The sequence below is a fragment of the Psittacula echo genome (genome assembly GCF_963264785.1).
Source record: "Psittacula echo genome assembly, chromosome: 1".
Taxonomy (NCBI): domain Eukaryota; kingdom Metazoa; phylum Chordata; class Aves; order Psittaciformes; family Psittacidae; genus Psittacula; species Psittacula echo.
The window spans coordinates 13651354-13666101 of record NC_137735.1 but is presented as its reverse complement, the minus strand read 5'-3'; the positions used below and the strand labels follow the sequence as shown (position 1 = coordinate 13666101).

The window sequence follows — 14748 nt, the reverse complement described above, 5'->3', positions numbered from 1 at the left end:
TATTTCACATTTCTCAGAAGAGGTCTTAAGATTTTAGGATGGCGCTCTGCAGTTTCAATTCAAACTTCTCTCAAAGAAAAGCTGCAATGATTTGCAACTTGTTCTACTTGTCCAAGGAGCAAACTTTGTTTCATGGGTTTCAGGTAGCTGCTTGATATGTTTTTTAGACTAGATGTATTTAAAGGCAGTATGATTTTATTTTTGCTTTATTAGAGGTGTAAACAGCTCTGGAGAGAAATTTTAATTTAATCTTGTGTTCAAACAGAATCTTGTTTATCAAAGTGTTTATTTTACAGCTTTTGCAGAATAGCATTGGAAAATGAATTATGTTATTTTGTAGAATTAAAAGGGAGGGAAAACTCTGAGAATCAGTCCTGCATCTTTTTCTTCAGCAGCTTGGCTGTTTTCAAACATTCTTTTTCCTTGGGATTTCAAATTCATTTCTGGTTGTGGCAACACATGCTCATTTCTCTAACAGTGTAAATCATGGGCTGAATCACCAAATTCTTCTAGTTTGTTTTTGTAGCATTTTGGAGAATGGTAGACTGTTGTAGTTCTTTCCAGTACTCATTTTAACTAACACATTCTGAAAATACCCCAGCCATTTTACAATATCCCCCTGCTACTTTTAATAATACAATGTAAGGTGGATTTCACTGAATACAGAGTAGAAACCTATGATGTTGGCACTGCTTTTGATAAGGAAACTAAGAGTCATCTGAATTTGATATGTGGCTAAATTGCTTATGAAGTACTACTTTGTAGGAGGATTAGAGTAAAGAAATAAGAATTTCTGTAATGCATCAAAGCAGATGCTTTTTAGCCCACTCCTTTGTTTATGGAATCAGCTATTTATTGGTAGAACAAATAAGAGAGGTTCAAAATCTTGTTGGTTTTCCAAGCATCACAATGCTGAGGTTTTCTCCTCATTTCTGGCAACCTAAGGAGAAGGTTACTTCCACTTCATCATGTTTGAGAGGTGATAAAGATGGGAGATAGCAAGGAACTCTGTCAATCTGTTTTGTTTTTCTTTAGGAAATGATTTTCATCTGAATAAGCTTTTAATGGATAGTTGAACTTTTTGCCGTTATTTTCCTTTACAAAAATTAAACCTTATAGTGAGGAAACAAAGGTGATTTGGAAATTTTAAATAGAATTCAAGTTTACCTTTTCACATTGATTTCATTTTGGATCACTTCAGAGCTAAACTACATTTCTGTGGCATGACACTTCTTCACAGGTATTGGAATCTGATACTCCTATTCCTTGTGTAGATCCAAACCTTGTACCTGTTTATATCTCACATAATCCAATACACCATCAGCTCTGAGCGAACAAAGTGTGCATCATGCAAGTACTATGGGTATACATACATAATGGAAGACATAGCCCAGCCAAAGACCTCATGTTTTCAATGGACATGCTCATCATCACCACCAAGAAGCGCAGTAGAGTACCGCACGACTGTGAAAGAAACCACTTTGGATCAATCAAGTCTGAAATTAAAGTCTTCTGAAAATACATAAATATTTCACTTTGATTGAGGAAACTCAAGTATGTATTTCCTTTTGTGAGATCCACATTTTTCTGAGCTTCTGGAGCTGAGACATGGTGGAAGCTGATTATTGTTGTTATCTGTTTGTGATATTTTAAAATGGAAAACATGGTATCAATTCAAAATGAAATACTTCAATAGATAAAGTAACAAAATTACATTTTCAAATTAGTTTTCATAATTATTTTGCTCAATTAAGAGCCGTATCTAATGTTCAAGTATCAGAACCTCCCAAAGACAGAACTGGATTTCCATACACTCAATTTACAAACATGATAATACCAAAATACATTTTAAAGTTCAAAACAAATTTAGCTGAATTTTAAGTAAAATTAGTTTGACATACAAAGCTCTTCAATTCTTTCTAATTGCAATCCAGTGGATTGGATATTTTATCCTGGAGATATGAAGCTCTTTCAGGTAATAGTTATTGACTAATCATGTATATACACGACATAAATATTCGTCAGCTGCAGTAAGAACAGATGTCACCTCTATGTAGATATCAGATGCAGTAAGAACAGATGTCACCTAATGTAAACATTGCCTCTTAAGCTAGATGTAATTTACATTTGAACAAATGATGGGTAACATAAAAAATATATTTTAGATTATCAAAACTGCAAATGAAAGGGTAAAAATTTCATGTTCTTGTATGATGTTAAAAATCAAACGTAATGATCTGCATCAATGTAACTTTTTTTTTATTATTAAATCAATGTACATGAATAGTGCAGCAGAAGGGAATGCATACGAAAGACTTCATTGTTTTAACATACATCATTATGTATATAATGCTGATTTGAAAAAGAATAATAGGCATTTCCACTATGATTTCCAGTATGATTGTAAAAACCTGAGAGTCTGTCATGTGCATAATTTCCCCGAAGTATCCTTTATCCTTGGGGAACAGTGGAACAAGAAATATTTATCTTATCTTTCACTAGAAAGTTTTATATCCAATCCCTGCTCCATCAGTGTTCATGCAGTTGAAAACTGTGCCTGAGAAATAGTGCGGTCAGAAGCAGGATCTAGGTTGTGTTCTCAGCTCTGTGGCGACTTGACGGAGTTTGAGTCAAACATCTACATCATTTTCAAAGTGAATCCCATTTACCATCATGCAAGCTTTTATTAGTTCAAGATCAAAATACTTGAAAAAAGCTTTACACAGGTCTAATTCAAATCCATGAAAATAATCGAAGTAAAGTACTTGCACTTAAAATTATTGATGGAGACTGGAGGCTGTGCAATGAAATTCATTTAAGGTTTGTTTGAACATAGGATCATAGAACCATAGAATAGTTAGGGTTGGAAAGGACCTTAAGATCATCTAGTTCCAATCCCCTGCCATGGGCAGGGACACCTCACACTAAACCATGCCACCCAAGGCTCTGTCCAACCTGGCCTTGAACACTGCCAGGGATGGAGCATTCACAACTTCCTTGGGCAGCCCATTCCAGTGCGTCACCACTCTCACAGGGAAGAACTTCTTCCTTACATGTAACCCAAACTTCCCCTGGTTTAGTTTGACTGAATTGAAAAAACAAGATAATTCGGTATATATGCATACATAGCTTATTGCTGAAATTAGCTGACATCCATCACTCTAATAACATATCATAAACAGATGTCATAAATGCTGATCTATTTTCTCCCTTAGTTAGCCAAATATCTATTTTATTCCATAATCCTTCTCAGTTTTGAATTAATGGTGACTTTGTCGGAGGAATGAAGGTAGGATGGGAGACGGGGGATGACATTATAATACTTCTTGATTTTCTGAAATTGATGAAAATCAATTAATCTTAATGGAACCCCTCTCATACTGTTTCTAATGCTCACAGTTTCATTCTGTAGTTTTGCCTGTATGAAAAATCAGCTGAAGACAATATAAACTAATTTTGATTTCTGAAAAACATCCACACTTGACTCAAATTCAGAGCTGCTCTCTAAGCTCTCCAAAGTATGGTGTAGTGGTAAAATGAAAGAAGTGCTCAAAAAGTTGGAAAATATTTTTTTCCCCTTGACTAAAGGATACCAAGAAAGCTATTTTCAAAAGAGTGATAGTCATATTACTGTTACTGAAGAAAGTGTCCTTCTACCAGTCAAACCATTATCTCAGCAGGGTTTTGCGCTAGGAAAGATATCATTAGCTACCACACTAGAGTTAGACATACCATGTTTTAGAGGGCAAGAATACAATATATCCTCTTTGTACAGGGGACATGGCAGTGTCTGAACTTGATGATATTTTAAACATTGTAAATAACAGAAGTCATAGTGAGCTGCAGTTCTTTTCTGAGTAAGTGTTGACCCTTTGGTGTTGAATTTTCAACAAAAGGGAGAAAAAGAATATACAGAATCTAAAAAATAGTGTGATGAACAAAATAAACCAAAACTTTTGAGAGTGAGAGATTAAAAACACCTGAGGAGAATGACTAGTGTAGTAATAAGGTGGCAATGAACTTAGTTTGACTGTTCATTGTTTATCAGGGCTGTGATGCTAACGTGACTCCTGCAAGGCTAGTTTGTTGTTGATGGGACTGTTGCTTAAAACTTTAGTTCTGCTTAGCTGAATCTTGGTCTCAACTGCAAAGGTAACCTTTTATTTATTCTTTCCTAACATCCCAAGGGAGGAACTTCCCAGTGTTTAAATCTACAGTGTTGTGAGCATGTTTGAGTGATCAAGAGACCAAGTTATTTCACTTTCATGAATTAGCCCTTTCCAGAAAAGCCTAGCTTATTTATAATGCAGGCTCAGGTGTGTTTACATACTCCCACAGTCACTTAAAACTATATTTTCTCTTGCATAAAACGTGTTACAGTCATTGTACTTTGATTCATATAAGTCTTATGGAAGAGTGAACTATAGAAAGAAAATACCCTTTTTTTTTCTTAATGAAGATGTGAAAGTGTAACCACCCACTTTCTATTCATCTTAAACACTGAAAAAAAGAGCAATTTGATCAACTGTTGTGGCTATGTTTTTTAAACCTTATATGACTTATTAATAATCCATCTTAAATTCCATGGTCTAGTGACTCATTTAATAATTTCTTTCTTATGGAAGTCTTATTCACAATTAAATCCAATTAAAAAAATTAGTTGTTCTAGTCATTCAGAACAATAAACACCACTAAAGAAAGAAGTTCAGAGAAATAGAATAGAAATGGTATGAAAAATAGCTGAAAAGAAATGCTTAATCTTAGTTTTACAAAGCTAAAATAATTCATTGAACTAATGCATTTCAAAACCAGCTGGACTTCAGGACAATGACATAGTCAAGTCTTACTGAGATGTGGCTTGACTGAAATTCTGATGATCACAGACTTTCAACAGTTTTCCAGTTGTTTTGGGGAACTGTCCTCAGCTGAGTGACTGCAAGGTAAAGAACAAACACAAACTAAGCTTTCTTTAAAGAATGTGTTTGTTAAAAATGGGTAAAATAAACAGGAGGCATCAGAAGGTTTGAAAGCAGAGGAGTGGCACAGACAACACCAGCATGCTGGAGGGGAAAAACTGTTGAATTTTCCCTATCAAAGAAATTAGTTACATTAATATATTGTTTTGAAACTTTTCAATGCTGTGTTAAATTCCCACTTAAATTAAGAATAATCTTAAAAATCCAAGTCACTGAGCTCTCAAATCCTCCATTCAGGAGCATGTTTTGGGGAGGGATGACCTGTGGGAACAAGACTTAAGTTGACGTGAGTTGATGCGGAAGGTTGTTTTACTAAACTATCTTGCCCATCGGACTAGTATTGACCAGCAGGAACTACAAGACAGCGTCCAGCTGGTAAAAACTGTTGGCAGAGACCCCAACTGCAGGTTGTTGACAGACAATCTCGCTTCTCAAACATCTGGGTAACCCTAACTCTTACATGATTCAGCACAAAATTTGTTTTCCAGTGTCCAAGCATCTTATAAATCCTTTGCATGGTTATGCATTTTCCTTTTAGTATCCAAATCCTAAACCTGCTATATTCACAATTACCATCTTTGTTTGCTAAAGACTAGAGTCTGTCAGCTCTGGATTTGATTTGGTATCCAGCAATTACTGGTTTTGCTGGTTGTTTGCTATAGCTGCACTAATGAAAAGAGTAACCATGTTTCCTTGAAGACAATGTAAGCAATAATAAATAAAGAAATACTTAAATATATTGGAAGTGGTGTAAATAGTGTAAATGAGATATTACTGCAACAGAGGAAAGAAGTTTTTAGTCCTTTTTAATGGCTTCATATGTATCAACCTTGCAACTTCCTATTCAGTGCTTAGATTGACATAATACAAATTTTTGACAAATATTTAAAGTATTATTACTTTTATAGGTTTTTCTTCATCATGATACAAGTCACATTTTTGTTATATTTGTTCATGTTACCACATTTTCCCCCATAACTGTTTGTCTCCATAATTTTGCTGATTCCTGTTATGGCAATAGAGAGCACATAGACTGAGATATATGACCAAAGCCAGGAACGTAGGAAAGTTTTAATTTTAAAAAATGCTGTTAAGTTGCACTGAACTTTGTTGATTACGGTTCACTGAGTTTAGCTTTAAGTGTGATTCTTTTCTGGCAAATGACTATAAAAACTGTAGCACACATTGTCATGTTTGTATGTTAGTGGCTCTGTATTGATTTTATTTGGGATGTTGTTGGATTTCTTTTTAAGTCACTAGACCTACCAATGAACCAGAGTTTTGGAGGTCATGCTGTGTTTAGTCTCATGCAACACCAACAATAATGGAATTTCTGAAAAGTGAAATATCTCACTCACCATCACAGCAAACCACTTCAGTGCTAGGGCAGACTGTGCTGTCAGAGTTTCATGAAGTGGGAGTAAATCCATTCTACTGCCAAACTAAAATGTAATCTCCCAAAACATGCTACATCTATGAAATAGTCTTACAATATTAGCATTATGTATTGTATACGGGTGGAAGAGTTCAGAGAGGCTAATCCTGCTGGCTCATCATGGGACAAGTTTCCATCAATGTATCGGAATATGAGAATTATCCTGCAGAGTGATTACTGTAACAATGCTATACATATATTGCTACGTATCTGTAAACAAACTATATTACTTACCTGAATTATTCAGTATCCTTTTAATAGATCTTAATCTTTCTAGAAAGTGCTGAGCAAGTTTTGTTCATGGCTGCATAATGCTAGTATCGCTTCTTGGCTAGGCCAGAGACATATTTCTTTCAGGAGATACTGGGCACTGGAGGCATTGGGCCAAGATGAGTTAATGAATAAAATGAATGGAGCATATTTTAAAGCGAGCTTTCTTTTGCTAGCTATTAAATACATCTGGTGTTTTCAGAGAAAAAGCAAATACCACGTGGCAAAATTACGTTGATTGGAAACACTGACATTTCCTTTCTTATCTGATTTCTGATTCTGACTTAGCATTCTACAAACTATTTTCCTTTTCTTCTCTCCTTTATTTTGCAGTTAATTTTGACCACTTTCAAATACTGCGGGCTATTGGGAAAGGGAGTTTTGGAAAGGTAAGAATCAATTTATTTTTAGAAGTTAAAAATCTAGTAGAGAATTCCTTTGTATATTTCTGGTGTGACCTGACTAGGGTAAAGGAACATCTGTTTTGTAGTCTTTTGCTTCTTAAAGATCTTCCATATGAACTGACTATGACTATTTATTAAATTATTTCTATTACAATACATTCACTAACTTTAACTGAGTAAAAATGATTGTAATAATTCACAGAATCATAGAATAGTTAGGGTTGGAAAGGACCTTAAGATCATTTAGCGCAACCCCCTGCCATGGGCAGGGGCACCCCACACTAAACCATGCCACCCAAGGCCTCATCCAACCTGGCCTTGAACACCGCCAAGGATGGAGCATTCACAACCTCCCTGGGCAACCCATTCCAGTGCCTCACCACCCTCTCAGTAAAGAATTTCTTCCTTATATCCAATCTAAACTTCCCCTGTTTAAGTTTGAACCCGTTACCCCTTGTCCTCTCACTACAGTCCCTGATGAAGAGTCCATCCCCAGCATCCTTGTAGGCCCCCTTCAGATACTGGAAGGCTGCTATGAGGTCTCCATGCAGCCTTCTCTTCTCCAGGCTGAACAGCCCCAACTTTCCCATTCAGTCCCCTCAGTGGAGATTGCCAGAATTTAGAAATCAGTCCCCAAAACCAAATCCAAACAAAAAAGTAGGAACAGGCTACTTTTTTTAGAAAATCCACTGGAGTGATCTTGTTCTTAAATCTCTGGACTTATTTGTGTCTTTAAAATAATTGCAGTATTTTAAAGGCACTTTACATAGATTCAATACACTCGGGACTGTATAAACTGACATACACTGTAATTATGATCATTGAGTAAATGTTTGTTCAATTCAACAGGCTTTTGCTGAAATAGAGAAGATTAATGGTTTGTTTACACATGAGTAGATGACCTGTCTTTCCTATAATAAAAGACTATAACAAGGTTTTACATTTTAATTTGGGTAAATACAAGCCCATGTAGTCAAAGAAAACCATGTTATAAAAACATTAGAAACCGTTTCTTGCAGGAATACATTTGAAGGTGAAATATAACATCAATAATTGATTAAACAATACCTATCTGTATCTTGATTTCAATGATTCTTGATTATATGCCAGCTGAGTGCTGGTGAGCTACTTCTGCAGTTCTGCATTAAGAACACAAACAGGATTTTTCTGGCTCTTGGCCTTCCACACAGAAAAATTACTTTCATTTTACAGAGGCAGGAAATGCTTCTTGCAGAGCAGCATGGCCCTTCATGGCACTGTCCTTATTCGGTTCAGTAGTTTCCAAGAAGAACCTTCTTTGAAGTCAATAGGAGAATATACTGCTAGTGCAAAATGTTATTCAAGAAGCCCTTAAAAATCAGGGCAGATGGAGATCTATGGTGTTTAATATCACAATACAGTGATGGAATATCATGACAAACTAAATAAGGGTCCAGGTGCTCAATGTACAGGATAAGTAGTTAAAGATATATCCAAATCATGCTATCATCACAAAGATCACCTGCACCCCTCTATTTCTTCAGAGCTTCCACATTCAGAGGATCCACATTCCCTACTGTCCCTGTTCTTTCAAATGAACCTTCACCCTCCCATACTATGCAGGAAAATAAAACAAGCTTTTATATGAAGGCTTATTGGTTGATATTTGGTCAGTTCTTCTCCGTGGCATTTAGGAAACTGCTGAATGTTTCTATGTCTAGAAACATCTGATTTCGTTACAGGTTCATGTGGCTACAATGTTCTTTTGAACCTTCTTTGGGGATATGTATGAGTGGGAATAGAGTTTCACAGAGAGGACATGTTTAATGCAAGAAAGGACTCATGCATAAGTCCCCTCTAATCTAAAATCTATATTTTGCAGCTGTCTAGTGCAACTGAAGAGTCCTTGGCATAACAGGCTTATTTTTCCCAAACGAATGCAAACATCTGACAAATCACCTTGTTTTTCCTTCCACAGACAGCAAAAGAAAGAAACCCATTTTAAAATGACCTGTTACACCATAGCCAAAAGCACAACTTGGTAAATCAGTCACCATTTCAAGCGTCTTTCTCTGTGAGTCAGCCTTGCCTTTATCGTTCATTTAGAAGCCTCGTTGCTGGCAACTTTTCCTATTACTGTCGTTCTGGAAGTACCTGGCAGCAGAAAATGTCAACAAATGATGCAAGACCTCTAATCTCCATTGACTAGCTGTTTACTGTTTGGAGCCTCTTGTGCTCTAGCACCCTGCATCATATAACACAGTGTTCAGCATTGTGTCTGCCTTGAACTGACTTCTTCCTTTATGGCTGCTCTGTGGCCTTTTCTGTTTTCTGAGAGCAGTAGGATGCTTTAAGACATGCGCTACTTTTTTATTTTGTTGCTGTTGGTACAATATCTCTCTCTCAATATTTCTTAAATTACTTTGGTTGCTACAGCAACCTTAGGCCTCTTTAGGATATTGCTGCAGGAGGTATCTGATATGGTAAAGGCTCTACACAGCTCAGCCTGCTCTTGTGCATAGGGTTCAAGTTGAACCTCTGCACCTCACCTCCTCCACTGGGGCCGACTCTTTCATCAACTATGCTCTGTCTCTCCCAGATAGCTTCAGGAAGCAGCTCCCTGCCTTTTCCTTTGGCATTTTAAATTCACAGTAGCAATGTTAGCTGTTACAGGAATTCCCAGGTAATTTGGTTTCAAATGCTTTGTATCTGAAGAGCTTGTCATTCTGAGAAGTGGCTGCTTGTTTTAAGCTGCTGCTTTAGTGCGTGCTGTTTGTTAGGGAAAAGTTAAGAGCAGCTGTGGTCTTCTATGCACTGTAGAATCTTCCCCAGCAAAAGTGAAGATACATCACAGCAGCTGTGAGGAGGGCAGGAAATGGGTGTGAGACAAGGGAAACATGCTCTTTTCTCTGGAAACAACCAGGCTCACTTCAAAGGTGTCCTTTGAGAGCTCAGCTTGCACCCCAGTAAGGGGCCAATAGCAAATAAAGAAGGTGAGCTTTGAGACTGCATAGGACCATTGCATCGGACCATTGAAGCCATTACACAGCTTCTAAGTCAGTGGTTCTTTTGTTCAAGCCAAGTGACATGTAAGCTATGGTAGAATGGTGTGTCACCACTCACTGAGCGTTTGGCTCCACTCCTGGGCCCATGTATATATAGGCAGTGTGCATATATGTACATATGGGTATTGGTACAGACCTGTGAGCTGCGGCACTGGTGACAATGGTACCCAAGCGAGGTCTGTGGCGCTACTCTACAAGCAGCCTTGCTGGCTTCAGTGACCTTACTTTGCTAGGTAGGTGAAGGCAGCTCTTTGCTTCTGCTTTTGTGTCCTCACATTTAACAGGAAATATTTTGTTTATTTTTAGTTTTGTTGAACACCTTTAAGGTATTTATGCTTGGCACAGTCCAGAACTTCGTATTTCCATTTGAAGTGGGCCAGGGCAGAAGTTTTGTCCAAGCAGATTTTATTCATATATTAAATATTTGCCTTCTAAGTCAATTCAGAATTATACAATTTAAAATAATAAAAAATGCTGAACACTGGTCTAAGTAGCTTCTTCTTTATGACACGTGACACCTTAAAAGTGCTCTTTCATGTTTCATCTGGCTAATTTTTTCCATGTTGTTCTATGTAGAGCCACCATTCTTATCAAATAAAACATTGCAAAAAGTTTGTATTTAAAGGTCATTCAGTAAGTGCAAAACTGACTAGGAATGAAATACAGGCATTATCATTGTTCTTTACTGCAACAGTAACCATATAATTGCAGGCTTATTGCTGCAAAATAATTTGTATTCAGGTGCAACAACTAGTTTTCAGGGATATTGTAGTACCAATTTTCTTCGAGTTTTCTGTGCATGGGAGCACATACATTGAACAATCTGACCTTGAATTAAATTCAAATTGTGATTCCTATGTACAGACTTCTGCTATTTTTCTAAGATGCTGAGACATAGGACTTAGGTCTGATTAATTTGGTTGTATAAAACCATGACTTTCTCTGTTGAAGCAATTGAAATTACACTGGTGTGGAACAGATGGGGGCCCAGAATCTTGTCTGCACTGATTGAGGGTACTTTACTAAATAATATGGAAAGTATTTCAGAAAAAATATGCTGCTATCCTAAAAAAAACATAACACAAGACTGCAGAATATTAATATTGCTTGACAGTATAACCACCAATTTTTTTTGCTTGAGTTAGTATGAAAGGGTACTAAGCAGATGCTTGCCCCTGCTCCAGCTGTTGTAATTTGCTAGAGGGAATCTGGGAATAAATTCCCCTATTTCAAGTAAATTCCCCGGCAGTGTAAAGCCAAATTTATGACATCCATTCTCCAGCCTCTTTGTGTAAATCTTTCCAATTCTACTCGTAGGCTGAAACTAAGAGCATTAATTTTTCAGAGTATGTGAGTAAGAACAGTCAAGGTAGCAGTATTTCAGGCACATGCTTCATAGCAGATTTGTCAATTACCACACTGACTGTGAAACATATAGCTGATTTCTGTCTCATTGTACCTTACATCTAGGTGAGTGTCTTCTGCCCATGCAGTGCCACAGCTATAGCTGCCCCATCTGATCTACTGACCTGACCTAAGTTGCATGCTATTGTGATACAGGAGTATGGATGAAGTGCGTTCCAGCTGCCAGCTCTCACAGCAGCCTTGCACAGAGGAGCTTTCTCTGACTGCAGTTTCACATCTCTTGCTTTTTATGACCTGTCATGAAACCATATCATGGGGTAGTTTGAGAAGTTAAGTACTCATGTACCAAACAGACCAAAATGGCTTTATTCAGACTAAGTGCGCCTGCTCTCTGCTGTTCATTCTAGACCAAGCACAAGGCAGCTAGAAGTCTTTTGAAGTTAGTGGGAAACAGGAGAAATCTGTGTTTTGCAGTAAGTCAAATTTTTCACCCCTCACCATCTTTTGCTTTAGGAAGAGCTCCTCCAAATCTACCCTTGGCTGCTCAGCCAACACAGCATTATGCAGCTTTCTGCAGCAAACCATTAGCAAATTCTGCCGATCAAACTTATCTGTAGGTGCTCTATTTTTTTGCATGTGAAATCAGAGGAAATCTAAGAAGGTAGCTTAGAAGTGGACCATTGCATATGTTGGTCCTGAAAAATGAAGTTTAGCCCTGCAGTCATAATCTGTTGTTTTTTTCCCCAGGGGCTCCAAGTCACACTCTGGTCAAATTTCTTTCAACCTGATAGTTTTGAAGGTACCTAGCTGTTATCTTATCCCAGATCAAAAAAAAAAAAAAAAAAAAAAATAAAAGATACAAACTGTAATAACAGCTCATATATTAGAAAACCCTCTTTAGAAATGGAATATTTTCACAGGAGGCTTTTAAAAATAAGCACCATATAACTGCAAAGAAAATTAATGAGGATGCATATGCCTACCTTTACACATCTACAACAGAGATACCTACATCCAAGCAAGTCATCTACAGTCTCTTTAGGAGAAGCAATGCCTCTAGAGATGGTCCCTTGGACCTATTTAGACCTATGAATAGGTGGAGATGAACGTGCCTGTCCCTCCCTACTGACTATGAAGCTGGATAGCTGTTGAGTTTGTGACACCTATTTGGTTTGAAGCGTCACCTACAGAGACTGTTGAAGCAGTGGTATCAGCCTGAGCAGGGCACTGTCTGGGCTTTGGTAGATGATATTCTCAGAAAAATTGAAAGAGACGTGATGTGAAAGTTTTGATGAATTGAAAGTGATGTAAGCATGACAGGCTTCTTCACTGATATGTATAAATAAGGCAATTCTGCACAGACTTCCACAATAATGAATCATCACAGAATTCGTTTGTTAAGGTGCCAGAGCACCTGTTTGTCCCTATTTTAAAATGACTTCTTTGGAAAGGATTTAAACCAAAACCAAAACCCAACCAATTTAAACACTTTCCACTAAGACTGCACATGAGGAGAGCTCAAGGGCTTTGCCTTTCTTTGGTACAGTAGCGGAAAAGTTTCAGCCCACTGACGTCCTGCTCAGAAGGGGTGACAGCCAGCAGGTAGAACTGCCAGGGAGGATCTCCATTATAATTCAGTGCTGTCATAGCAATGTCATGTGTTTTGCACAATAACATCAATGTGAATGAAGCTTATATTTACTGATTTTTAGTAGGAAGTAGCTTTAGTATATTCATTAAAATTCTATTGTTTTTGAAACCATGTTAAAAGATGTGCATAGGTAGACGTTACTAGCAAATGTTTACTATCATTCTGCTTTAAAGCTATATGTTAGGTAAGCTTCTAACAACAGAAGGTCTCTTTCAGCTGTGCTGAATACCCATGTCTTGACTGGTAGGTAAGAGAACTGAGTGCCTTCTGGAGTCAGAGCAGTGTTTCAAAACCTATTTACATCACATATTTAGATGCTGTATATGATCTTAATTTGCCATATTGGTCAAACCTGTAAGTCTCAGCTGAGTAAAACCCCCTTCTCTCAGAAGTCTCACTAGTCAACAATTCAGCAGAGGGGCTTTTTATGTAATGGAATAAGAGACTTCTGCAAACACTTCAGTCCTGGCCAAGTTTCATATGAAAATCATGCTGCAAATTCATGTAAGTGAATGAAATTATGGACCTAGGTTCTGAGCTAAAATCCAAACCATTGTACTTTATAATGTGATTCACTAAATTGGAGTGTCCAACATAATCTCAGACAGGATGTCAGGAATTGCCACTGCAAATTCTGCTTGTTTTGAAGAACTTCTAGAAGCTTATTCATTTCCTTTCCTCAGTTTCAGTTAACCCCACCTGCTACCTTTAACCCCACTTTAATCCTACCTGTTACCTTCCCCCAAAAGGCCAACTCCAATTCCCCATTGTTCCACGGCCTGGGCTCTTTCCATGTAAGTGTGAACCTTTAATTATCTTCAGGACACCACCAACATCCAGGTTTTCTGTAGGAGCCTAGGGAGGAAAATGAAACAAAACTTTGGTATTCTCCATTCTGCAACAATGATGGGCTCAAGACAAAACATTACCGTCCGTGTTTTAGCTAATTAGTAGAACATCCCCTGATATTAGGAAAGGTAATTAGAAACTCTGCTTAATCACACTTTATCATTATAGGTTAAAAGTACTCCATTAACTCCTCTCTTTGGCATAGATTTGAGCTCAAAGACACACTTCCTGGAAATAGAGTTGCAGAGAAACAAATGTGGTTTGGTTTCACTGGCCCAGTTCCTCTTCCAGGGACTGGAAAAGGTGGTGGAAGTAAAATATGTTGATGGCACATTCCTGGAACCTTTCCTCTGAGTTTAAGAAATAAGTGATCACACAGTAGGTCTCTCTAGGGTACTTACCCTGGCACTGGTTCATCACCATGTCCAGAATCCAGACTTGTTAAAGTCAGAGGTTCAGTTGTGGGAAGTTGTCTTAGTTTCTCCAGACCATTTCTGAATTTTGAGCATGCAAGTTCCTTAAAGTACAACTCAAAACTGAAAGATTTCTTTTTGGTTGTCACTGTTGTAATCTGATCTCTGAGCCATACATAATGTATGTATACTAAAATTTTATGTGTGTATAGTATGGGAATGCATGTGCATGTGTGAGTGTACATAAATATACATACAAAGTAATAGTGTCACTCCAAGCGAATCCAGAATATCCTTGAATTTAGAAACTACAGAGCTGTGATATCTAAACCAGACACTTC

The 14748-nt window shown here is 37.4% G+C and overlaps 1 protein-coding gene across 2 annotated transcripts in view; it reads left to right on the top strand.

The window, feature by feature from the left end:
* STK32B (serine/threonine kinase 32B) overlaps window positions 1-14748 on the top strand; it is a gene marked incomplete at both ends in the record, with an annotated part of 167693 nt that overhangs the window by 18748 nt on the left and 134197 nt on the right. For both annotated transcript variants that reach the window (XM_080634177.1, XM_080634178.1), the window contains one exon: window positions 7015-7070. In XM_080634177.1, coding sequence (XP_080490303.1) covers window positions 7015-7070 — 56 coding nt within the window. The remainder of the gene's footprint in view (window positions 1-7014; window positions 7071-14748) is intronic.